Source organism: Manis pentadactyla, chromosome 4 (assembly GCF_030020395.1).
Source record: "Manis pentadactyla isolate mManPen7 chromosome 4, mManPen7.hap1, whole genome shotgun sequence".
NCBI lineage: Eukaryota > Metazoa > Chordata > Mammalia > Pholidota > Manidae > Manis > Manis pentadactyla.
The window spans coordinates 159,028,972-159,048,310 of NC_080022.1; the positions used below are offsets into that span (position 1 = coordinate 159,028,972).

General features: G+C 54.3%; 1 protein-coding gene across 4 annotated transcripts in view; it reads left to right on the plus strand.

The window, feature by feature from the left end:
• The window catches only part of CUEDC1 (CUE domain containing 1), a 76,616-nt gene that overhangs the window by 50,906 nt on the left and 6,371 nt on the right, over nt 1-19,339 (plus strand). For all 4 annotated transcript variants that reach the window (XM_057501319.1, XM_036879927.2, XM_036879928.2 and 1 more), the window contains 7 exons: nt 4,635-5,253; nt 9,422-9,549; nt 14,484-14,610; nt 15,311-15,503; nt 16,320-16,403; nt 18,231-18,302; nt 19,096-19,189. In XM_057501319.1, coding sequence (XP_057357302.1) covers nt 4,921-5,253; nt 9,422-9,549; nt 14,484-14,610; nt 15,311-15,503; nt 16,320-16,403; nt 18,231-18,302; nt 19,096-19,189 — 1,031 coding nt within the window. In that variant the 5' untranslated portion in view covers nt 4,635-4,920. The remainder of the gene's footprint in view (nt 1-4,634; nt 5,254-9,421; nt 9,550-14,483; nt 14,611-15,310; nt 15,504-16,319; nt 16,404-18,230; nt 18,303-19,095; nt 19,190-19,339) is intronic.

A 19,339-nucleotide genomic window follows, 5' to 3' on the forward strand; every position in this document is an offset into this window, starting at 1 on the left:
GTTTCAGGCACTGGGAGCACACCACAGTGAATAAAGCAAAGACCTCGCCTTCGGGGATCTAATATTTGAGTGAGAAGGTGGTCAATGACAAGTAAATATATAATCTCTCAGGTTGCCTGTTTCATGAGGAAAACAAAGCAGAGTAAAGGGTGAGGGCGTGGTGCCTCTCTGATGAGGCAATGCTTGAGTAGAGGTTGGAAGGAAGGGAGGGAGGGAGGGAGTGTGCAGATATTTGGGAGAGGAACATGGCCGGCAGTGCAGTAGAAAGAGTACGTTCAGAGGCCCCTGGATGGGAGCATGCATGGCTTGTGGGTGGACTAGCAAGGATCCAGGATGGCAGGAGAGAGTGAGGGTCTGCATGTGTGCATGTGTATGGTTTGATGGCAGAGTCAGAGAGGTGGCATAGGCTGGACCAGGTGGGGCCTGGTGGGCATGATATGGCTCTGGGTTGTGTTCTGAGGACATAAGGAGCTGTTGGGGGTTTGGAGCAGAGAAATGACATAATCATGATGAGTAGTCTGTAAGGAGGCAATCAGGGGGGCAAGGAGCCAGCAAAGAGGTGGTGGCTGTGGCAGTGGCGAGGCGTGGCCTGATTCTGGAGTCACTGAGAGGGAAGCCTGGATTTGCTGGGATGGATGTGGAGTGTAAGAGGATGCACGCACTCAACTCCCAGGCTTTTGACCTGGTCATGCGGAATTGCCATTGATTAAGCTGGAGAAGGCAAGAGGAGCAAGGTGGGCTGGATGGAAACCTGAGGTTGGAGGAGTTGTACTGGACATTCAAGTGGAGGCGGCAGGTTGGATGTGCAAGTGTGGAACTGAAGGGCCTGTTCCCAGGAAACCTCAGGCAGAGAAAACGGAGCCCGTGTTCAGTGTGCAGGTGGTATTTAAAGCCATGGGACTGGCTAGGATCACTTGGGCATGAGTGTAGCCCAGGAGAAGGGTCAGGGCCTGTGCCCAAGGCCCCACCAACCTGTCTCTTTGGATGTTGTGTTCCAGACACCCATATAAGTTCTGTCCCAACACCCCTTCCAGGTAGGTAGTACCCCTATTTTTACAAACAAGGAAGCTGAGGTTCAGAGAAGTGAAATAATTTCTTCAAGTCACACAACCTTAACAGGCCCAGTCAGAATGGAAATTCAGAACGGGCTCCTGGGCTTTCACAACCCCCATGTGGTTCCTACCTGGCCCTGCGGATCCTGGCTGGGATGACCTTGGGCAAGGTTGGGAGAACAACACTCGGGCAGCTTGCCCACCTCCCCGGGCTGGGCTGGGAGTGACTCAGGCCTTGGCTGTCTGCTAACATTTAGAGTGAAGGTTGGCCATTTGCCTGTCAGGCCTGGATTCCTTTATGGGGAAGTAGAAGGCCTGGTTCCCTGGGATCTCAGGGAGGACAGGTGTAGGATTTCTGCTTCCCAATCCCCAGGTTGCTCACAATCGTGTGCTCAGGAGAGCCTTTAAGTCGTCTTCCAAGACATCTACATGGGCTCAGTGAGTTTGGTTCACTTCCTTTTTCAGAAGCCAGTCAGGGGTTATCTCCCTCTGTGTCCCTGCCAGCTCCTAGCAGCTAGGGTTCAGAGAGGTGGGGTGGATTCTCCAAGGTCACAGAGCCAGCTCTGGGGCAGAGCCAACAGACACTCCTTCTTCCCTCCCTTCCCTGGTGCTGTCTGGGTCACATTCCTCCTGCTGGAAAGTCAGCCAGGCTGTGCCCAGTCTCCTAAGCCTGGGGCGCATATACCTGCATTTCTGAGGCTACTTGGCTCTGTGCCCTGCAAATCTGACTTGGCATTTTGGGCCCTTAGGAAGTGGGTTACTAATTTCAGCCTCTCTACTTATTGGCTGTGTGACTTTGTGCAAACTATCTAACTTCTCTGAACTTGTTTCCACAGCTATGACACAGAGATAATAACACATGTCTCTAGAGTTTTAATTAAGATTAAATGTGAAAGTGCCTGGCACAAGCCTGTAAACCTAAATTGCCTGCCTTAATTCTTTCACGTGTTTTAAATTCCTTTGCATTTGAGCCACGCTGGTTGCTGAAGGCAGCCTGGCACAGATGACTGACCCTGAGGACAGTCCTCCCAGCTCCTAGTCACACAAGCCACACCTCCGCCCTGGTCTCAGACTTGTACTTGAGCTTAGCAAAGGGGAAAGGGGGCGGCCCTTGAGAGGCCTTCCCAGTGGGCTGAAGGAATTCTAGGGGTTGCCAACCAAATTGTGGGGAAGGATTCCCTAGACTACCCCACCCATCCACTCCAGGTAGCAGCTAGGCTGGTGTACTGGCTGCTCCTGCCTTTTTCCAGCCTTCTGGACTGATGGCCACAGCAGTCATGCAGCCAACCCCACTCCGGGCATTGTGCTGAGGATTCTTTGTTACATTCTCATCAAAGCCCTGTATGTATAGGTGAGGGCATTGAGCACAAAGAGGAGAGGAGACTGCAGGAGGCCCACAGCTGGGAAATGGCAGAGCAGGAACTGCAGCCTGGGTCTGAGCCAGTGTACTTACTGTAAACGGTATGAGTGCGAGAACCCCTCCTGGGGGCTCCCCAGCACTCAGAAAGGCCCAGAGTCTTCCCGACCCATCCTAAAGGCTTTTACAGAGAAATGCAGGCCCCATCATCTTCTTCCTCTGCCAGGGGTGGATCAGGTCTTGGCTTCTTTCTCCATCTCATTTAAACAGCCACCATCTCTCTCACTAAATTATTCAAGGGATGGGGAGAAGTTGGCTTTACTCCAGAGGGCATTAGTACAAGGCACTGACCCTTATGTGTGAGAACACCAGGACAGCAGGTGACAGCCCAGGACTCCTGGCCCTGAGGTCCTTGTCAGGGGCTTCAGGAGGGTCTTGAGAGTCCAGGACAGAGAGAGCTGCTCCGGGTGGAGCCCTGCCTTGGAGAGTGTTCTGGCAGAGGCAGAGCAGCACCCTTGGACCTGCCTCTGTGTCAGAGTTGAGGGGCAGAGTGGGCGTGGGAGGCTGGAACATCTAACGCCAGCTCTGGGAGGCCATGTCATACTTGGCTACCTTCCTGTGTTCATTTCTGTAACAGAATTCTTAGACTGATCATTTGCATTCACCCCTCTGTGTCTTGTGAAATAACTTTGGCCTCTCTGGGCTTTGAGTTGCTCATCTGGGAAGAGATGGGGTGGAGGAGGATGAATAATAAATCATGCTTCACCCAGTCAACAGAAACTACTCAGGCCTTAAAAATAATGAAGTAGATCTATATGTTCTGATATGGGAGGATCGCTACAATAAATTATTAAGTGGAAAAATAAGTTGCATAGTAGAATTTATGATTTGATCATATTTCAGTAAAATAAATTCATACATATGGTAGTGTATGCATAGAAAAAGTATCTAGATGTAGATACCCCAGAGCGTTAACAGGTTTTCTCCGTGGGCAGGAGGGGATTATAATTCTTTAATATCAGTGTCCAGGGGCTGCATGGACCCCATGTGCTTCTAGTTTCCCATTCTTGCATGCAGCCTGCTTACCTGCGACTAGGCAGATACCTTCCCCACAAGCTCCAAAGCAGGAATTCCGGACAATTTCCACATCCCTCTGTGGAGGTGGAGGTTTGAATGAGATTAGAATCTCAGCATGATGGCACTGGCAGGCACTAGGGGACAGTATGAAGTCCTGTTTTACCTAGGAGGGACAGGCCTAAAGGGACAGAATGAACCAGGGTCAGGCAGGGTACATCTTCTGCATCCCTTCTGGTTTCTTCTTCCTTACATCATCATTTATTTGACTGTTGAGCTCATGGCCAGGCAGATGATCACGTTGCTTTGCTCACATGAGTGTTTCTTTATCAGCTGTTAAGGTTATGGCCCCAAGTCTTAGAAAAGGGAAAACAGGTATGCACCTGTTTCATCAAACTTAAGAAATATCCTTTGATGGAACAGTCCCTTCAAATAAAGCTGCTGTTTTCCTACAGTTAATAAAATTACCGTAAGTCTTGGGATAAGCATGAGAAAGTCAGAATTTGACATTTTTAGACACTCTCAGTTGACTATGCTAACAGAATGTGACCTTGGCCAGTGGTTTACATGCCTGGTTCTGGGTGGGCTGGATGGGTTTCTGTTGCAGATTTAATGGAGCTCTGCACAAACCAGAGGCCATGATGGTGGGCCCATGATGTTGGGACTGTGAAGTGGGAAGATTGGGGAAGCAAGGACTGGATGGTGCTGGAGACCAGAGGGGCAGGATGTGGTCTAACAGAGCCCTTCCTGCCTCACTCAGGTCCTCAGGGCACCCTGACAGTGCCTGTAGTGGTTGAGACCAGTGACTCAAGCGACATGCTCCTGGGTTCAAATTGCAGCTGCTCCAGGTCCTCAGCATCTATGCCTTAGTTTTCCCATCTGCAAAATGGGTATAGTAGTGCCTTCCTTGTGATGGTGTCATTAGTGCACAGAAAACACTTAGGATGGTGCCTGGTGCAGAGTAACCCCTGGCTGACTGGTGGCCCTCCCGTGTTATTAAAGAACTGTGGCCGTTTAATTATTGCAGCCTGGGGGAAAGCACAATGAAGCAGTCCTTCCAAGGGCGTGGCAGGGCTACCCTAATTCCATGGGCCACCACCATAGGCTTAGGTTTGATGCACTCCTACCCGGACTGTCTCCTTCCGTTTCAGGTGGGACCGTGCTTGGAGCTGGCCCAGGATGCCCTGGGGGTGTGGATGACCAGCTGCCCAGGCCCGGATGCCGCCACCCCACAAGGACCATTTGCCGACGTCCGCCCGTGGGCCTGCGCCCTAGACTCCTGACCCGGGGACCCCTCCGGTCCTGTCCCCGCCTGGCCGCCCAGAGGCCGGGGGAGGCCAGAGTGAGCCTCCCCAGCCGCTGCGTGGGAGGCCACCGCAGGGCCCAAGGAAGGCGCTCGCGCCGGCGGGAAACATTCTTCCCCAGCGGCTCGGCAAAATGACCAGCCTGTTCCGCAGGAGCAGCAGCGGGGGCGGCGGGGGCGGCTCCGGCGGGGCGCGCGGGGCCGGGGGCAGCGCGGCGGCCGCCTCGCAGGAGCTCAACAACAGCCGGCCCGCCCGCCAGGTGCGCCGCCTCGAGTTCAACCAGGCCATGGACGACTTCAAGACCATGTTCCCCAACATGGACCACGACATCATCGAGTGCGTGCTGCGCGCCAACAGCGGCGCGGTGGACGCCACCATCGACCAGCTGCTGCAGATGAACCTGGACGGGCGTGGCGGCAGCGTCTACGAGGAGAGCTCCGACTCCGAGGACAGCATCCCCCCGGAGGTAGGGCGCAGCCCTGTTAATTAACCAGCGAATCCAAAGCCTTTTGAACCTCTTAAATGTCTGAGTTCTCATAAGCAAATAGCCTATTTCTCCTAGGAAAACTGTACCCAAGTCAGTCAGTGGTCCTATTTTAAGGTCAGAATCATGCAGTCATTCAACAAGCCTCTACTCGGCTGGTGAGCCAGGCAGGCAGCAGTACTAGACCCTGGGTCAGGGTCATCAGAATTAAGGAACTTGTTAAAAGTGCAAACACCTGGGTCCCACCCCAACATACTGAATCCCAGTTGCAGGCTGGAGCTGTCCAGTCTGTATTTTTCAAGAAAGGCTCCTCTTGAACCTCTGGGTATCCACTTTGGCCAAGACAAAGTTTCTGCCCTCACAGAGCTCACAAGAGTCAGGCAGACAGGCTGTAGTGGTAAGTGCTATGATGGGCGAGATGGAAGCAGGAGAGGAGGGGATGGCTTCTTAGAGGCAGGGGTGGCTCAGCTGAGACCCAAAGGAAGAGTGGGGAGGGAGAGAGGGGGTGTGTCGCCAGAGGGAACAGCTTGTGCAAGGGCTTCAAGGTGAAATAGAGCACGAGTCTCTGGGGGACTGGCGGCAGAACCATTTTGCAGGATCCCAGAGTGAGGGGAGACGGGGAACTGGACAAGGCCTTACCACTGAGGAAGAGGAGGGCTATATGCCTAGAGCATAGGAACCACAGCAGAGGAGTGACAGCAGACTTAACTAAACGCCCCTGATTGAGCTATGATGGTCTCAAGCAATACTCAGGCAGTGCTCTTCTGTCTCTGGGGAGGTGGCTGGGGGAGAAGGGGATATCCCCCTGCATCAGGGCCCACCTGCTGGGCAAGGCCAGTCTCCCTGGCCCCATTCAAGAAGTCCGTACACGTTTAACCCTCCCCAGTCTCCACAGGACCTGCAGTGCTGGTCTCTGAAGGGGCACAGAGTCTTTTGGTGAGAGGGTCACCACCTTTAGGAGCATCTGGGACAAGCAGCCATGGACAAGACAGAAGGATCCAGTACATGGGATTTAACTGCTCTTCAATTGAGCCCCAACCTGTCCCAGGCAGCATCCTCTGTGCTTTAGATTTATCATCTCTTTAAATCCTCACAAACTGTGTGAGATGGCATTATTATTATCTTATTTGCAGAGAAATCCTAGATCTAGAAAGAGCCTCAAGTCTTTTCAACACAGCCCACAGGCAGCCATTGTTCATCAATTGGAGGAGTTCGTCCTGCAGGGTGAGGCCCACTTGCTCTTCTCCCTTAGTGGGTGCTGCTTGGGGTTTCTCTCTCCAGGTGGAGGAGAAACTCTCTGGGTAATGACATCTGGCTCATCCCTGTGTCACCTGCAGCACTCAGGACAGTCCTGGCATAGCAGGCACTCAGGTGATGTTTGTTGAATGAATAAATGTTGCTACTGTCTTTGTAGAGCTTTCTTCAGTCTCTTTCCCTGGGAAACCACTCCCTTGATCTGCCTGGATTAGCCAGTGGAAGGGGTTTTGAAAAACCTAGATCCTCTTTGTGGAAAGGAAGAGTGAGTGTGTGCGTGTGTGTGTGTGTGCAGATACATCCTTTAAGTGTGAGCTGGAAGGAAACCCTGTAAACTCTGGCCCCTTCTACATTCTCATTTGTTTTGCAGTCTGGATGTAGGATAAGATTTCCTTCTTTGTCCGCAGCACCCACAGCCCTGTGAATCTCTGCAAGGCTTACCGTCCCTAGATAGGTCTGTACTTCTGTTTTTCTAAGACTTTTGCTTTCCAGACTGAGCCTTCTCAGCACCCCTCCTTGGCTGATTCTCCAGCCCCCCACCTTTGGAGCTTTGCTTGGGCCCATGGCAGGCAGTTCCTGAGCCAGCAGAAAGTGCTTTGGAAAATTTATGAGCAGCAGTTGGGATGACAATAACTGCTAACTGGAAAAAAGCCCCGTCTCTGGGGGCTGATGGCTGGTGGGCTGGCCTGAGGGGTATCCTTGACACAGAGAAATATCTCCTGTCAGAGAAATGGCTCAGGCCCTGGCCCCTTGAGTACCTGGCAGGCATCTGTCACCCACCTTGAGTTAAGCCAGGAGGCCACAGAGCCGAAAGTTCAGCACCTTTAGAGCCAGAAGAACAACTCACTGTGGCTGGTGGGGCTGGGGAGAGAGAGGCAAAGGAAAGCCAGAAACATGGCTGGGGTGATTCTCCCTGGAGACCCGGGATCAGCCTTTCCGGAGCGTGCCTGGCCCGCAGCCCAAGTCCTTGGCGATTCCTCATTTTGGTGCAGGAGCCTCTGATGATTGTTTGGTTCTTGCAGCCCCAGGAGGCTGCAGTGAGGAGCAGGAGCGCCACGGAGGCCTGAGCTCCTTGAGTCTGGGGGTTCGCTGCTCAGGCCACAGTCACAGGAAGCCCAGCTGGCTTCCTTCAGGGAATAGTTCCTACTCAGCTCTCCCCTCCTAATTCATCTCCCTCATGCTGCCCCCATGGGGGCGGGACAGGCCAACCACTGAGGAAGGAGAGGATCAGCCTCCAGGAGCTGGCCCCAGACCCTGGCCTGGAACCCTGTCCCTCAGAGCAGCAGGGTCTGGGGGATGGGCCATGGGGGCTATAGGGTGGCACTAGCACTCTGTGGGGGCACCAGGTGGTCACGGAGCTGCCATCCTGTGCCAGGCACTGGAAGTTCGCCAGCGAACTGGAGTGGAGCTTACCCTGCACTCTTTCTCTCTTCGTGTGGAAATTAGCGGTAAGCAGAGCAGTGGCCCCAAAGCAGCTACATTCTTCTTTTTCAGCAAAAGCATCTGTTTAAATACTTTCTGCCTCAAAGGAAAGAATGTCAGTGCATTCCAGGTGGGAGGCCTCCTTGGGTCAGGCTGGCTGTGTGTACACAAATTGTGGCAGCGTGTCTGTGCTTGCATGCATGAGCGTGTGTGTACTCATGTGCTTGCTCACTCGCCCACCTGTCCACTCACCAGGGTGTCCCTGCGAGAGTCTGCATTCCTGGGCACGGCTGGGCTCAGGGCAGGGATGGGGCAGGGATGGGCCAGCGCAGCCCAGCCTGGCCCTGTCTTGCAGAGACAGTTTAGCAGTGACTTCTGCGAATTCACTTAGGGTGAAAACATGGGGCCTAGGGACTCAAGCCCACTGACGTCCTGTGAGCCCTTCCCATGTTCCTTGGTCTTGGGGGAGATAGATAGGAACGGGACCAGGGAGGAGGGGAGGAGAGAGGGAGGCTAAGGTGCAGGGTGGTTGCCTCCCAGTGACCTGAGACCTCTTGGTTGGTGGCTGCCTCCTGCCCAGACTCCTCTGTGGATCTGTGGGGCAGAGTCCAGGGCAGCCTGTGCAGCAGAAACCCAGGGCTCTGCCCAGCCCCTGGCCTCCCCCTGCCCCTCTTTCTGGCTGCTGGATGAAGAGAGGAGTCCAAGAGGGAGAGGCATCCTGGGTGGCCCCCTTGCCACTGTCTCCCTGAGAATCCAACATGGTGTGCCGGCACTGTGCCTGAAGGACAGACCCTTGTTGTGGAGACTATGTCCAGGCTGAAGACTTGGTTTTAAATACAGTGTGTGGCTTTTGCCATGTCACTTAGTCAGCCTGGGCCTCAGTTTCCTTGTCTGTAAAATGGGGATGTGATCCATATCATACCTTGCCAAGTTGTTTGAGGTTAAGGTGAGATAATCCATGTGGAGGTATTTTGAGGGAAGGTACGAATAATAGTTATTTATCAAAAGCGACACATAGAAGCATATGCAGACTACAGGTGTGCAGCTCAGTGAGATTCACCAGCACCCACATCAGTTAACATCAACAGAGCTTGAAATCCCCCCGGTGCCCCTTCCCTGAACTTGCCCACACCCACAGAGGTCACGCTGCTCTGACTTTTATCACTGTGATTTGTTTCACTTGTTTTTGATACTTCCTTGGATGGATAATGCTTCTCCGAGCATTCTTCTTGGGGACATGTGCTTTCATGTCTGTTGAGTATGTTGGAATTGTAGGGTCAGAAGTAGCCATGCGTTTAGTTTCACTGTATAAAGCCAAAACAGTTTTGTAAAGTGGCAGTTGTATCAATTTACACTCCCAACAGCAACATAATTTTCTTACCACACATCTTCGCCCACACTTGATTTTGTCTAAATGTTCTCTAAATTCAAGGTAGGATCGCTAATATTTCTTTCTGTATCGTCTCTGATATAGATCTTGGGAAGGACTTTGGAACCTGACAGCTCAGATGAAGAGCCCCCGCCTGTTTATTCCCCGCCGGCCTACCACATGCACGTGTTCGACAGGCCTTACCCTCTGGCTCCTCCCACTCCGCCGCCCCGGTGAGAATTCTTTTTCTGTCAAAGTGCAGGGCAGTGGGGAAGAGGATCAGGAGTTGGGGTTGAGTAAAAACACAGTGGGAAACTTGGCTCGATATATTATTCCACGAAGAACAAGTTCCTACTGTAGCAAGAGACATTTTAGCTAGATAATAAGGAGAACTTTCAAACCGTAAGGATCGCAAGAGTAAACATTCACTAGATTCCTACTCTCTCTAGGCTCAGTGCTATGCTGAACACTTCACAGGACAGAGTTAAATCAGGCTCAGCCTCTGCTTTCTGGGAACTTATAGTCAAGGGAGGTACAGAGCGGGAATGACAAACACACAGAATGTGTACTGACCCTTCCCTGGCAAGCCCCTGTGGCAAACGTTACGGATTGATCGCTATGCTCTTTTCTGCCCAGTTGAGACAGAACCTCAGAATCCTTCCCCACACAGCGCTCACTGATAGTTCATCAGTAATTGATGGAATGGATATCTCTTGCCATCTCTGGTCTAGGCATGTTGTGGGGACTTTTAAGCAATGGGAGCAAGTAAGCCTTTCTTTCTGGAATACTTTGGTAACTGGAAGCAGGAATAGACTGCTAGGTCCCTGGTGACTTCTTCCAGGTCAAACTCTGTACTTTGGATGTTCAGCATGAACTGAATGTCTATAGGACCCCAGCTGGGCCCTATGTGTGTCTCTGAAGTGCCTGTTTTTCTGGGCTCCATGTTTGTGGTGGGACTGCTGGAATCCAGGTGCCTCTGGTCCTAGACCCACAGTGCCTTAGAATGACTCTGGCTTGCAGTAGTGAGGGGCAGGGGAGTGGTGGGATGGGGGACGTGTCCCAGTGCATCATCCCTTCTGGAGATCTCTGGAGTCTCAGCCCGTGGCAATGGAGAGCTGTTATCACACAGTATGGACTGTAGTAACAGCAGACCAGCAGTCTCTAGAAACTGGTGAGGCACTTCATCCTCCAACGACTTGTGAGGTAGGCCCGTTGTCATCCCTGTTCCACAGACAGGGAAATGGAGCCTTGGAGAGGTTTTGTAACTTCCCCAAGGCCATAGAACCAGATCTGAACCCGGGTCATTCTGACTCCAAATCCAGTGCTCTTCGCTGCTGTGACCTATTGCCTCCCTGATGAGAAAGTTCTCTGTGACTGCAGCTCAGGGAGCTGATGGGGCTCAGAAGACTGAGGTGCAGGGAGCAGTGTTTTGAGTCAGGGACACGAGCAGAGCTGGGGTCCTTCCTTTATCACAAGGGGTACCAGGAGGTTATAATGGGGTGGGAGGTGGTGAGTAAGTAGGTGGGTCTGAGTGAGACCTTGGCAGGACTTGCAATCTGGGATGGATCACAAAGCCCAGGGCTAAATGATTTTCTTTTGACTTCTTTTTTTTTTTAATATCTCAAGATACTTTTGCAAAAGGTTCAGTTTCTGTTAGACAGTGTGACTCTGCCTATTTTTCAGAAGGGGAAACTGAGGCCATAAGAGAAAGAATCTTATTGTAAACTGGCATGGATATCCTGGCCATATACTCTCTCCTCTGTTCTGCCTGGGTGTTTAGCTGATGTGGGTGGCTGGGCTTGGGGTGGGGGCTCTGCAGCCCAGCGATGGGTGCCCCAGCTGGAGAAAGGTGACCTCAGTACTAGAACAAGATTCAGGAGGCCTTGTTCAGACCCTGTGACTTTGGACAAGTCTTTGCCTGAGATTCAGGGGCCTGACCCCCAAAATAAAGGCTTTGCTGGGCTGGGGGTGGATACAGGGAAGAGAACTTGAGTTGCAGAGTCCAACAGAAGTAGAGTGCTCGCCCCACTCCCTTCCTTCAGTGCCTTAACTTCTGGTTCTTCAGGTGCCTTTGCTGTGTGGCCTTTGGCTGGCTCCTTAACCTCTCTGAGCTTTGTTTGCCTCATCTGTGGAATGGGAATACTACTCCCCATCCCAACACTGTTGTGAGGATTGAGCACAATGTTGTGTGTGGAGCATTAGCACAGTGCCAGGCATGGGCTCAGGCCTATCAGTGGTTTACCCTTCCTTCCCAAGCCCCTGGCAGCAAGGCTGATCTCTGAGCTCTGACACTGAACATTGAGACCAGTGGTATGTCTTCCCCTGAAACTAGTGTTCAGAAGAAGCAGGACCAGACTCTGAGCACGGGCCCCTTTGTCCCAGGATGGTCCTGCTAGGCCCAGATCCACCCATAGGCTATTTCCAGAGCCTCATTCAGTCTCTTCATCCAGGACATTCATTTCTAGTATTTATTAAGTTGCTTGCAATATGCAGGTGCAGAACCATGTGTGTGGTGCAGGCACGAATACAGCACGGCTTGGACCACCCCCTACCCCAAGGAGATCAGAGTCTGGGGGAAGCATAGACTTGGGAACAGGGGTGCAGAAAGGCTGCCTAGGGGAACTGATGTCCAATCTGTAGCCTGGCGAAGCTGAGGACAGGAGGTCTCTCCAGGCAAGGGGAAACAGCATGTGCAAAGGCCTGGAGGCAGGAAAGAGGGAAGCATCTAGGAAACTCCAGTAAGTATGGAATGGTGGCTGAGGCTAGAGAGACAAGCTGATCATGGGAGGTCCTTGTGGGCCTTCTGAGGAGGTTCAACTTAATCCTGTAGCCAGTGGGTTTAGCTAGAGAGTGACAGGTCAGGTCGGTGTTTTAGAATCTTTAGATCAGATTTGAGTCAGGGACTGGGGAGCAATGGTGGGGCACCCCCTTCTACCTCTAGTCTCTAAGACTGCAGATGGAGTGGGGTTGGGAGTGTACCCTGCTGGGGCACAGGGGGCAGGTGATCCCAGGGACACATGCCTAGAAAGCCAGGATCCCTGAGCCTAGGTTTTGCCTGGATCATCTGTGTGCAATGGGGCCTGACTCCCTCTGATCCTCATTGTCCAGTCTTTACCAAAAATCTGGCCTGGAAGGTTTGTCTCTGAGATCCTTCTGGGATCTCATGGGGCATGAAGTTCTGTTTGGGGTCTAGGGGCAGAGGCTCTGGGTCAGGAGAGCCTCCCCAGCCTTCTCTCTCCTTCCCTCCCCTAGTCTATCCCCCTTGTCTCCTGAATGAAAGACCATCCCTAAAACCCAGAGGCACCTCTCTGCACAGGCCCCTTGCTGTTTTTCCTTTGAAATTACAGACTTGGAAGTTTTTTATTTGCCTCTCAGCTCATTTCTGACATTCCTTTCCTACCACAGTAGAGTTGCCTGGGCTGTGTGGGCTCAGGCCCCTCCTGGCTCTCACAGCTGCAAGCTGACCTCATCTCTGCCGGTGCCAGGCCAGGGGGTCTGGAGGGGCCGGGTCCATCCTTCCTCCAGGACCACGGGCCCAGCAGCAAGGGAAACTTGGCCGATGACTTGGCCTTATTCTCCTAGCACTGTTCCCCTCTTTGGTTCTCAGTAGCAAATGGCCAGAGGGGTCCCAATGTGCCCCGGGGGTCTCTGCAGCTCCCCTGGTGGCTCTGGATGTGGTGGGTATGGGGTGGGCACCTGTGTCCTAGGTGAAGACCCTGTAGCCCAGGGAAGCATAGTGACCCTGGAGAGGATTTCTCCATGCTGGGCCAGCCAAAGATGGTCTGCGAGTCCCTGAGGGATGGGGTATCTTCTCCCCTGCCTCTCACACCCTTGGGAAAACTGCAGCCTCCAGCAGTGACAGAAAGTGGCAGAGTGATGAAGAAAGAAATCTGCCTAGGAATTGGAGATCTGGGTTGTGATGCAAGCTCTTCACCAAGCCATTCCCTGCTCTGTACAGAGAGAGGGTGGAGGAGGCTGTCGGGGTACCCTGGGCTCCGGACTGGGTGCTGTGCTCCCACCATGCACTTAACAGCTTGTCATCCTGTCTGCTGCTGCCCCGCCCCGCCCCTCCCCCCTGCCAGGCCACCCGCCTAAAATAGAAAAGGAAAGGAAGTTATTTCCATAGTCAGCGACAGCCCGGAAAAGCTCCCCTTCAGTGAGGGGGCGGGCGGGATTCCTGGAGCTGGAAACCAAATCAAAGCCAGGCGAGAGTGGCCTCCACCGCCGGCCCTCAGCTGCCTTCTGTGTGTGTCATTCCCTGATTCAGCAGAACACGTGTCCCGTGGTTGCCACGCCGCAGGCTGCCCAGGAGCTGCCCTCAGGCCCACAGTGGCAGGGCAGGGCCTGGGGTCAGGGAGGGCATGTGCCACCTCCTGCCTTTCTCACCTGCGCCTTGCTGTCGGCCTCTGCGTGGCACAGACACCCTGCCAGGCAGCTTGCCCATGAAGAACAGCTCCTGAGTGCCCCTTGGTACAAGAAACCTTCCACCCCACACCTCAGTGTGACTTTTTAGAACACTGCTCAAGACACAGCCTCATGCGGGGACTCCCACACACCTTGGCTGGGAGGCAGCAGTCTCTAGATGAGGAAACTGAGCCCCAGAGGGGAGCAGGGTCTCGCCCAGGACCGCCCTGCTGGGTATGGCTGAGCCCAAACTGGAGTCTGGTTCTGCTCTACTGTCTGCAGGGATCCTGATGTTCCCCAGGCCCCCTGCCCCAGCAACTCCTGGACAGGTTGCACTGTTGGGGGCTTGTATGTCCATTCATTGGAGCACGCCTGTCACCCAGGAGCCATGAGCTCGCACTGTGCTCGGTGCTAGGGACATAAGCCTGAGAGAATGTGATCCCTGCTGTCTTCAGAGGACATGGAGAAACCCTCACCTACAGCCAGAGGCCCTTCGTGAGCACGGAGAATAGAGAGGCTCCAGGCCTGGAGACCTTGAGGGCAGGAGTGGGTGGAGACCTGAATGTCTGGAGCAGCAGGAGCCCAGGCTGGGGCTGAGGCTGGGGTAGCCTGAGTGTGATGAGCTTGGTCCTGGGGGCAGTGGAGGCCGTGGCAGGCTTTGGAGCAGGAGTGGCATTCTGAGCAGGATCCTGGTGTGAAGAGCTGGGGGTCACCTGTGTTTGGCCTGACTGTTCCCTCCTCACTGTCGCCTCCCACCCTCCAGCACTGATATGCTGGGCTCTGGGCCCCCTTTGAGCCAGAGGCGCTATCGGAACTGGAACCCGCCACTGCTGGGTAACCTCCCCGACGACTTTCTCCGCATCCTGCCCCAGCAGCTGGACAGCATACAGGTAACGGGGGATGCCCCCACCTGCCTGTGCAGCATCTCTGCTCACCCACACTGTTTGTGGCAGTTTCACTTCCTGGTGTTTAAGCCCAGGCTGAGCTATTTCTGTTGCCCTGGGTTTGTAGGGAAAATGCTGAACTGGAAGCTTCGTTTCCTGTCTGGGCCGGGAGGTTTCCTGTTCCACCTAGGGAAGGTGACTGGCTGCAGCCTTCACCCCAGGCTGGAGGGCTGTGGACACAGGGGCAGGCAATGGCAGGGGGCCAGGGCACTTCCTTCCACCCCCTGAAAAGGGCCAGGGGTGGCTTCCCCCAGAAGTACGTGTGACCTGAGGGGCCCATGCAGTGGGTCAGGGGGTCTCAGCCTGAGACAGCTGGTACCAGGAGAGGTTTGAGTGTGGGAATCTATGCATAGGCTATGAGCAGCTTGCAGATCAGTTTTTGGGACTGTTCAGGTTGTAGATGGAGGGATGGGAGGTGGTCCAAGAAGGAGGAAAGCCAGTTTTTAAGGCCTTGCTGCTTTTCTAGAAGAGAAGGCTCTGGCCTGTTATGGTGGATTTTGGCTGATGACCGGGTTCAGATAGGACGTGCAGGCCCCAGGGTGCAGGCAGAGGGTCCTGGGAAAGGAAACATGTACCCCCAGATGTGCATGGGTTTTATGCAATGTGTGCCCTTGTGAGCAGCCATTCCACATGTTCCCCTCCTCAGGGAAGCCCCAGGGTGTCGAAGCCCACAAGCGGAGAGGGAGGCCTGCCTCCTGTGGCTGGGCCTGGGGCCCGGGACCCGGAGAGCCGCTGGAAGCAGTACTTGGAGGATGAGAGGATCGCACTCTTCCTGCAGAACGAGGAGTTCATGAAGGAGCTGCAACGCAACCGTGACTTCCTCCTCGCCCTGGAGAGAGGTGGTACACCTGGTGGGGGCTCAGTGGCCACTCCTCTGTAGCTGAGGAAGGGGGTTGGTGCTGGCTTTAGCCTTTAGGCTCAGAAGCAGCCTTGAGCAGGAGCCAAGGGTGGCCTCTGTCCTGCTGAGACATGGTGTCCAGTTCCCCTTGTGGGGACCTGCCAACAGGGACCTGAGTCACGGGCCACCTCTTCTCCCTCCCCTGGGATTCAGAGGAAGAGGGGTGTGCCCTCTTAGGCCCTCTGCATCCCTGCCGCACATCTGCTCTGTGCCAGGTGCCAGCCTTGGCATGAAGTGTCGAGGGACTGGGTCCGCAGGTGCCTCCCTGAGGGAGGACATTAGAGCAGGGGCTCAGGTGCTGGGTTGTCTTTGAGCCAGGGACCCACCTCGTCAGCCTGTCTGCCTTTCCCCCTCAGGGTGGGAGTGTGTTTGGGGTGGGGTGCAGCGGGAGGGCTGTGGGAGGTCTGCCTTGTGAGGGTCACAGTGTGAGTGCATATGAACGTGACTGGCGTCATGCTGTGGGGGGAAGCAGGGCCTGCGGAGGGAAGGCTGGCTCTGCTCTGCAGCAAAAGTGCCAGGGGCTCAGGGCCTTTCCTTTTCAGTGAAGGGTTGGACTACAGATCTCCAAGGCCCTTCTCATTCTGATGTTCTAACATTCCAGATGCTTGTCTGGGCAGTAGTTCTTGTGATTCTTTGAGAGCTGGTAGATGGGTGTACACATATTTTGTGTGTGCTCATGTGCGATTCTGGGGGTTCAGCCTCCAACGGCCTCTTTCCAGGAGCTAACTTCCCTGACTGGAGTGTGGTCCTTTTTCAGATCGATTGAAATACGAGTCCCAGAAATCCAAATCCAGCAGCGTGGCTGCAGGAAATGACTTTGGCTTTCCGCCTCCTGCCCCAGGTAACCTTGCCTTCCTGGGAGGTAGGTCAGAGGACATAGGGGACTCACACCCCCGATGTGCCTCGCATATTTGGAGTTGAGTTTGGGGGTGGGGTGAGGAATTAGGCTGGAGGGAGGGTTCTGCCCCTGCCCAACCACACTCACCACAGAGTGAGATGGCTTCTCCACTTAGCAGCCCTGGGTTCGTATCAACCCAGCAGCCGCTGGAGCCCACGGCTGGGAGTGGTCAACAGGCTGGCTGAACTGAGAGGTGCCTGAAGTGTGAGCAGGGAGGGGACACACCACCCACATAATGCCATCATGGTGGGAAGGTGCACAGAGGACTTGGAGATTTACAGGGCATGGGCTCTGTCCTGAGGGAGCTTATAGTCTTGTGAGGAATGCAAGAGATGTAAGAAATGTGTAGAATAAGCCAGCAAAGCTGAGGACACACTTGTTGATTATGGCAAACGCACGAGGAGGAGAAAGGCAGGGTTCATTGGGAGGGGTTCATTCATTCACTCAGTAGCTGGGGGTATCTGCCATGGGGTAGGCCTTGCCGTGGAATTAGAGGAGGATGATTTTGAGCTTGCTGTAAAAGGTGGTGAGAAGCAAGAATTGCCTCAGAAGAGGGCCAGGCCGCACAGGAGCCCTAGCTGGCTGAAGGAGGGCCAAGGGTGGACAGCAGGCTGTCAGGATGCACAGAGAGGGTCCAACTGGAGCCGGAAACATGAGGCAGAGAGGCCCAGTAGGCCTGGGTCCCACATTTGACATCTGGACTCGGCCCACGTGTGCCTCATGCTCAAGTCAGTCAGTCCCTCTGCACACACAGGTGGCCCACATCCCAGGAAGGGTCAGCAGCTTTTGCCCAAAAGAGGCTTTACAATATCACTCGGTGGGGTGGGGTTGAGGAGCAGAAGGATGGGGAGCTCAGCTGATCCCAGCTTGAAGAGAGAAAATCCAGAGGAATTGATTCAGAAACAGCAGGCTGGGAGCTTAGTACCACCAGATGTGCATCTGCGAGTTTCAACAACAGCCTCTTGTCCTCGATCCTGAATTAAGTAGACACACAGGGCTGCTGAGATGGATCATGTCTCACAGGGGACTTAGCAGGCAAGGTGACTTGGGATTAGCTGAGTTGCAGAGTGGACAGCAGGGCTTCAGAAGGGCACCAAGTGGGTGCTGAGCGAGTGGGGGGCACTCTGGTGGCCCACTAGGTTCTGACTTTGGAACTAGCTCTATTCTCTTTCCTACTCACTGTCCAATGAGTCCAAGACTCCATGTCTCCATGTCTCTGGGGAGTAATAGAGGGGCTGGCCCAGGAAGGAGGGAGAAGGGAATTGCCATGGGGGAATGCCTGCTCTGTGCCCACACTGCCCTTCTGCCCCCTCATTAACTCTCGGCCATGGGGATGCAGGTGGCTTGCTGGTGAATGTTCAGGGTGCAGGGGAAGCCCCAGTGCTTAACATCTGGTGACTTCCATGTGAAAATACTCCCTCAGTGGCTGATTTCAAGCTACCAACGTGGCTTCGAGGAATGCAGAGTTGATCCAGAGAAGCAGTTGGGAGCCTCTGTGAGCGGACTTTCTGCACACAGAGACCATACCACTGTCCCCCTTTTTACAGAAGAAGGGAAAGTGGGGTCCAATGGGAAAAGGAGTACTCCTCGGGAACTCCAAGCATTGTCCTTGCTTTAAATTCACTCCTGGTTAGGGAAGAAGCCTTCCCTTTGCCTCCTTCCTCACATGGAAGCATCAGGCTGAACCTCTGTCCTCTGCGGACGGCCCTGACCCACCTTGGGCAGCCCTTCTCCCTCTAGCTGGTTCTCAGCGATGTCTTCTCCTTCCAGGAACCAGTGACACCAACCCTGCTGTGTCGGAAGATGCCTTATTCAGGGACAAGTTGAAACACATGGGAAAATGTGAGTCTAGCCTATGTCCCCTTCCCAACTCTAGAAGACAGGCCCTGTGGCCTCATGGGAGGGAGCCCAGAATGTTTAATGAAGCTGACTCTTGGTGAACCACAGTGACATTTTAATCGCAAGCCAGCTCCCTCAGCCTTCCTGTCTCACTTCCCCCTGCAGTGTAGTCTGGATACAAATTAAGTTTTAAATCCTCTTGAGCCAGCTGTCTGCAGAAAAATAATAATGTGTTGCCTCCCCTCCCCCTTAACTTTAGCGTTCACACTCTGGCTTGAGGGGGTCTGGCTAGGCCTGACTGAGTGGGGAGGCCCAAGCTAAGCCCACTCTGGGTGGGCAGGAGGCCTGCAGGGCTGGTGACCTCTTCCCACAAAGTTCTGCCAGCCAGGTCCGGCCTCCCTTTCTTCCCCTCCCCACCACACAGACACACAGCCATGTGTGAATGAGGCTGCCATCCTTTCTGGCCCCATTTCAGGGAAAATCTCGGATTAGTCATGGAAATCCCAGAACCAACTGGAGGTGGGGGAAGGCCTGGCTGTCTCTGGTAGCTGAAGAAGGAATACCCAGATCTTGGGCTGCCAGCAGGCTGGCGGTCCCTGGCCTGGCCTCTCCTGGCCTGTGCTGCCCCTGCAGGCCAACCAGGGATGGCAGCCTCATCCCGCCTGCATTTGTGATTCCTGTCACCTCCCTGCCTCCCCCACCAGCCTTCCACCAACCCCTCCCCTGAGGGGGGCTACCCTGGCCTCCCCCAGGTCTGGGTGCTCCACTGCCGGCTCAAAGCTGTCTCTGCCCCCAGCCACCCGGAGGAAGCTGTTTGAACTGGCCAGGGCCTTCTCGGAGAAGACCAGGATGGGGAAGTCAAAGAGGAAGCACCTGCTGAAGCATCAAGCGTATCCTTCCTGGGCTTGGTGCTAGGTGGGCTGGAGGGTGCTCAGGACGCTGAGACCCTGGCTGGACTCCCAGCCTGTGCCCTCTCCGGAGTGCAGCTGGCTCTGTGGCCTTGCCCTCTCCTGGCTGAGCCCCACTGCCAGCCTGCCGCC